Genomic DNA, 6,589 nt, shown 5'->3' on the forward strand with positions numbered 1-6,589 from the left:
AAGACCACACAAAGCCATTAATCTCTGCAGAACATAATAGAAAAGCTCACACACAGAGCCATTTCATAGGTATGGCATATCAGTTACTCAGTAATAGTTAAGACGGTTAATGGTGATCTACCATTGCTTAACTTTTGCTTCCTAGAAAAAAAGATAGAAAAAGAAGCCATAACTTTATCCTTTCTGCTCCACCCCCTGCCCTGCCCGGGAAACTATAGCAAAATGGAAAATTAATGAGAAAGTGACAGCCTGCAGGAGTCCAGGATATACTAAGCAAAAGAAGAGAAGAACATTTTGTCACCTATGCAAACTCATTCCCACATAACAGGCATTTCCTAAGAGTAAGAAAAATTGCTTAAGTTCAAGACAAAACAAGAAAAAAGATTCTGAAGAAGAGCAACAACCTCAACCTAAGGCAGTGCCTCATTCTACCACCACCACCATTTCCCTTCATCTCCTGCCATGTTCCAAATTCCTTAATACATTGTAGCTGTTCCTGTGTAATATGCTTACTACCCATTATTACCATTAGAATACAATATCATTATATTGATCACATTATCAAATTTAAAAATTAGTATCATAATGTGAACAATGTTATTTTTTCACATGAACTAAAACTGTTTACCAACCAGTCACCAAACCTTTATTGATCTAAAATGGGACCAAATCTTAATAACATCACTCAAATAAGATTTTTTTTAATTGAAAGGGTTGGTTCCAGACTTAGTGATACTTAGAGCAGCCCCACTGAAATCCATCGGACTTAACATCTATCATAATTTCACAGCTAATCACTGATTTCGATAGATCTACTCTAATCATCACTATGTCTGACTCTAACTTCATGAATGTAAGATATTTTCCACCACTCCCCACGACATGTTTTTACTCCAGTAACTACCATCAAGGTAAACTTTAGCAAGAAAGCATACCTTGTACCCATAATACCTGACAGCATCAAGAGTAAAAGTATGAGTGCCTTTCAAAAAATTAAACATTAAACATTAAAGTAGCTGTCTGAAGCCCTCAAAGTAAACCTAGATTCCCTTCCCTCTCCTCTAACGATACTGAATGGAAAGAGATAAACTGTCCTTAGCCTTCCCATGGGAACATTACAGATGGATATTGCCACACAATACCACTGGAGGAAAGCTTAATAAAAAAAACTACCGTATTTTTTGCTCTATAAGACACACTTTTCCCCCCTCAAAAGTAAGGGGAAATGTCTGTGCGTCTTATAGAGTGAATGTGTGTGTGCCCGACGCCTGGGACACTGCCGGCTGCCTGCACCATGTGGCGCCACCTGGCCGGCACACGCTGCTCCGCCCCCCCCCCCCCGGCGCAGGTGAGAGCTGTGCCGCTCAGGGGGAGTGGTGTGGAGGAGGAGGAGCCGCGGGCTTTAACCCGCCGGCCGCACAGAGAGACAGACTGCTCACCCCCACTGCCCGGGAAGACCTGCCGCGGAGGAGGAGGAGCCGCGGGCTTTAACCCACTGGCAGCATGGAGAGACGGACTGCTCACCCCCACCAACCAGGAAGACCTGCCGCAGCAGAGGAGGAGCCATGGGCTTTAACCCGCCGGCCGCATGGAGAGATGGAGGGCTCACCCCCACCGCTCGGGAAGACTGCCGCTGCTGCTGCGCCGCTCAGAAGACCATCACCGGCACGCTGCCAGCCCGGCTGCACCACACCTGGCCGGCACGCACTCGGCGTGCCCTGCTCAGCCCCCCTCCTCCGGCGCAGGTGAGAGCCGTTAATCACAGGTCGGTGTGTGTTTTCAAATGGCAACCCGTCTTTTAATGAAGCCCATGGGGAAGTGATGGGGAATGTGCCTGTGATTATCAGGAAGCTTTCCATGGATCCCTCCTCTAAAAACTAGGTGTCTCTTATGGTCAGGTGCGTCTTATAGAGTGAAAAATACGGTAACTGCCATAGTTAAGCTTTAGGTCTTAATGATATCCAAAAGAACATGAAATTACATAAACATTGGCTATAACCTATTAAAATCCACACAGAAAAGCCTATCATAGCCTTCCCCACTTCAGCACCCTCTAAATAATGGGTCCTCAAACTACGGCCTGTGGGCCGGATCCATCCCACCATGCCCATTTATCTGGCCCACCTCAGAGGTTTTGAGTCGCGACGGCTTGCTCGCATGGAGATGGTTTTGGACTTGCTCGGAGAAAACGATCTCCACACGCACCCGCTGCTGCCTCACCTCACCACACGCCTGCCCTCACCTCACCGACCCACGCCCCCTGCCCCGCCCCACCCCCTCACCAGCCCCTTTCAACTGGCCCCCTGTTGAAAAAGTTTGAGGACCCCTGCTCTAAATGCATTGGAAAAATCCTGCCTTCCCATCCCCTGCCAGCACAACAATATGTTTGTTGGTAGTAGTAATGATGGGAATTGTAGTCCAAGACATCTGGAAGGTGCTAGGTTGGGGAAGGGTTGGTCAAAGCGCTACTGCTAAACTCTAACTGTTCTAACAAGAGACCTGGAATTGTTCATTTAGACTTAGAATTGTTTCAAGATGAAATTCCAACATTCGAAACAAAATATTATTTGGTGATGCTTAAGATCCTGATTGTTCCAAGATAACCTTAGATTCAAATATGTGCATTTACTTCAGTATCTAAATAATAACAGATACTTCACTATCGTGCAAGGAAGCAAACAAGAGCCTTGAGCCATTCAACAATGCCAGGGGATCCCACCAAGAACTCAATCACTAGGCATCTTCCAGTTTCACAAACTGCTCTAGCAACTAGTGAAGGAGAAGCCTCATGTTCTTTTTGGGGCTCCTGGCCAGGCAAACTCACCTGCATCATGTGAAGCCAGAGCCCGCAGCATCTTGCCAGCACTACGACGGATTTGTTTTTCCTCATTGCACAGCATCTTCATCAGCAGATCCAGAGCACCTGTCTCCTTGAAGACACCTGTCAATGAGCCAATACTGGCATAGGCACTGAGCACATGGATGGTATTTAGGATGGAGGACTCTGGGCCAGTTGTCCTAGCCATTTGCCGTGCAGCCCGCTGCACCAGGTTCCGGACATCAGCCTTCATCTCACGTAGGGAAGCTTCATCCACTGTGACATCAGATGGGTATGCACTACTGCTAGGCGCTTTCTCCTCCTTCACCCGCTGTCCCTCAGGCTTCCTCTTACCCAGCAGCGTTGGGCAGTTAGCATAAACTTCCTCTGCTGACATCCACATCAGAATATTCTCCGTTTTGCTCTCAGCAGAAGCAGCATTGGTGCTGCTCCCGGTGCTGTCATCCAAACTAAGAATGCTCCAACGAATCAGGTATTCAGTATGTCCATCATGGCCACGACGCTGGCGAATTAGCTCCTCAGGATAAGCCTGCAGTTTAGGCCCAAGATGCACCAGCAGATTTCCATTCCGCCTCTCACCCACCATGATGTAAAATATATCTATGGACCAAAAAGGAACAGGTTTAAGCTCCTAAGAGACATCCAGAAACCCCAGACTAGGAGCCCTATGGTTCTAGCATTCTCCCAGTACATCCTGAGCCAAAGTTTTGCTTCAAGCAAAAGAAAGTTGCTCTGGTGTAAAATGTTTATTGTCTTCATCTGCTACTTTCAGCACCTGCTGGAAAGATTTTCTGATCAAATATTAATAAGAGCGAAGCTAAGTAGCAACATCTCTGGATGGTTTACAAAGCAAAAGGGACACAATATTCAAAATACAGTAAATAATATGCAAAATTTAACAAAAACACAGCATCAAATTTACCTTCCAGCAAACACAAAACACAAAACGGGGCCCACCTCCTTCCGCGCCGCCCGGACCATCGCGTCGCCACTCTGCAGCGATGCCGCCTGCGGCCACCAGCTGCCACACCACCCTCCAGAGGCCAGGACCACTGGCCCAGGACCCAGGACCCAGCTCCAGCCTGCTTCCCCCGCGCAGGTGAGAGACGCGCCAGGAAGGGGCGGAGCTCGGGGAGGGCCCTGCGGCCCATAAAGTGCCGGCAGCGGCCAGGGCCGGCGGCCGAAGGCCAAAGGGCAGTTGCCGCCATTTGGGAGCCGTTTGGGGGCCGAGTGGGGGGCTGGGCTGGCCAGGGGCCATGTTTTAATTGGTCCACCTGCCGCACCGCGCTGCGCTGTCGCCAGACTGGGGTGTACCGCTGAGCCGGGGGCCAGCTGACGCCGCTCCTGCGGCCATCGCTGGACCACCCCGGGCACGGAGGATGCCAGGGCCACACCAGGCCTGCCGCCGATGGCGCGGAGGAGGGTGCCGCCATCTTGCCGCCGGACGGGTTTCCATGCCCCTCCCTGCTCCCCCCCGCCAGTGCCGGTGAGAGCGACACCGGTTTGGGACGGGGCACGCGGGCGGGTGCCAGTTTAACCCGCCGGACCCGGCCTGGGGCAGGGCAGGCTTGGAGCTCCCTCCCCCCCCCCGGACATCAGCCACATTCCGCAGCTCGGTCTATCTGCCACACCGCGCTGCGCAGTCGCTGCCACCGCCGCCAGACTGGGGCGCACCGCCGAGGGAATGGGGAGTTTTTGATTGTTTTTATAATTTTATTGTATTTTAATCTGTTTTAATTTGTTTTTATGGAGTCGTACCTGGCCATGTCGACGTTTGTGTTTCCTGGGGAGCACGGGGGCGCTGCCATTGGGGCGGTCATGGGCAATAGACGTAACAGCAGTGGGGGCTTAACGTGTCCACGTAGGAGGAGGGACAGATGGTTGACACCTGTCCCTCCTTCTGGTTTTGCCCCCAGCCAGAGGGTTCCAGGTAGTCTTGTCAACCGCCCCTCGGGCCTGACGGTGCTGCTGCTCAATGCCAGGTCGGTCAACAATAAATCTTCCCTCATCCATGACTTGATTGTGGATGAGGGGGCCGACCTGGCTTGCATAACGGAGACCTGGGCGGGAGAGGGGGGGATGTCGCCCTCTCTCAAATGTGCCCACCCAGGTATCTGGTTCAGCACCGTTCATGCCCAGAGGGGAGGGAAGGGGGGGTCGCTTTGGTTTACCAAGCCTCCATCTCCCTCACGGGACTTCCGGTCCCTTCGAGGCCAGGGCTGGAGTGCCTCTACTTGGTGTTGGGTGACCGAGACAGATTGGGGATTCTGTTGGTGTACTGTGCACCCTTCTGCCCAACTGTCTCCCTGCCTGAGCTGACGGAGATCGTCTCGGACCTGGTGTTAAGGACCCCCAGGATGTTGGTCCTGGGGGACTTCAATCTCCATGCCGAGACTGGTCTGACCAGGGCGGCTCAGGACTCCATGGCCTCCATGACGGCCATGGGGCTGTCTCAACATGTCACCGGCCCGACCCATGAACGTGGACACACTCTGGACCTGGTTTTCTCGACGGGGCAGGAAGAGGGTGGTCTGAGGGTGAGGAATTTATGTTTGACACCCTTGCCATGGTCAGATCACTTCCTGGTGAGGTTTGTGCTCGAGAGCGGCCTCTCCCTCTGTAAGGGTGCGGACCCGATTGTGTGGGTCCGCCCCCAGAGCCAGATGGATCTGGATGGATTCCTGAAGGCCCTGGGGGAGTTTCCGGCTGACAAGACTGGTGCTCCTGTCGAGGCTCTGGTCGAACTGTGGAACGGAGAGATGACCAGGGCTGTTGACACAATCGCTCCTAGGCGTCCTCTCCCACCAGGCAGAGCCCACTCTTCCCCTTGGTATACACCTGAATTGCAGGCGATGAAGCAGGCTGGGAGACAGCTAGAGCGTAGGTGGAGGAGATCACAGGATGAATCTGACTGAACACACTTGAGAGCCCATTATTGGGCCTATGCTGTGGCGGTGAGGGCGGCGAAAAAGAATTTCTTTTCCGTTTCCATTGCCTCCTCAAAATGCCGTCCGGTGGAGCTTTTTTGAGTGCTGCAAGGCCTGGTTTGTCCAGGTCCTAAGAAAGATCTGGTTCCACCCTTGAAGGCCCGCTATGATGACTTTGCCATGCATTTCAGGGAGAAAATCGCTCAGATTCGTCACGGGCTAGACTCCACTAGTGACTCAGAGGCTTCTGGAGAGACACCAATGCTGCCATCTGGTCCAAAATTAATGGATGAATTTCAGTTATTGCGGCCTGATGATGTGGACAAGGTGCTTGGACGAGTACGTCCCACCACTTGCATATTGGACCCTTGCCCGTCTTGGTTAATAAATAATTCCAAGGACAGGATTGGGATCTGGATCTTGGAAGTGGTTAATGCCTCTCTGAGGGAGGGTCGGGTACCTGCCCCTTTAAAGGAGGCGGTAGTCTGACCAGTCCTGAAGAAAGTGTCACTGGATCCAGAGATGGCCACTATAGACCAGTGGCCAACATCCCGTTTCTGGGCAAAGTGTTGGAGTGGGTGGTGGAGGGACAACTCTAAGCTCTCTTGGATGAAACTGATTATCTGGACCCATTTCAGTCCGGCTTCAGACCCGGGTACGGTACTGAATCTGCCTTGGTCGCCCTGTATGATGACCTGCGCAGGGAGAAGGACAGGGGGAGTGCGTCCCTTTTGATTCTTCTGGACCTCTCAGCGGCTTTCGATACCATTGACCATGGTATCCTTCTGGATAGGCTAGCGGGATTGGGGGTCGGAGGCACTGC

General features: G+C 52.0%; 1 protein-coding gene across 2 annotated transcripts in view; it reads right to left on the bottom strand.

Annotated features, from left to right (window-relative positions):
* The window catches only part of LOC123022540 (cullin-9-like), a 64,324-nt gene that overhangs the window by 48,644 nt on the left and 9,091 nt on the right, over positions 1 to 6,589 (bottom strand). For both annotated transcript variants that reach the window (XR_006414532.1, XM_044428306.1), the window contains exon 2: positions 2,825 to 3,439. Coding sequence is in view for 1 of the 2 variants with exons in the window: in XM_044428306.1 (XP_044284241.1) it covers positions 2,825 to 3,425 (601 nt within the window). In the remaining variant the exon portion in view is untranslated. The remainder of the gene's footprint in view (positions 1 to 2,824; positions 3,440 to 6,589) is intronic.

The sequence above is a fragment of the Varanus komodoensis genome, unplaced genomic scaffold, assembly GCF_004798865.1.
Source record: "Varanus komodoensis strain SLA01 unplaced genomic scaffold, ASM479886v1 scaffold2, whole genome shotgun sequence".
NCBI lineage: Eukaryota > Metazoa > Chordata > Lepidosauria > Squamata > Varanidae > Varanus > Varanus komodoensis.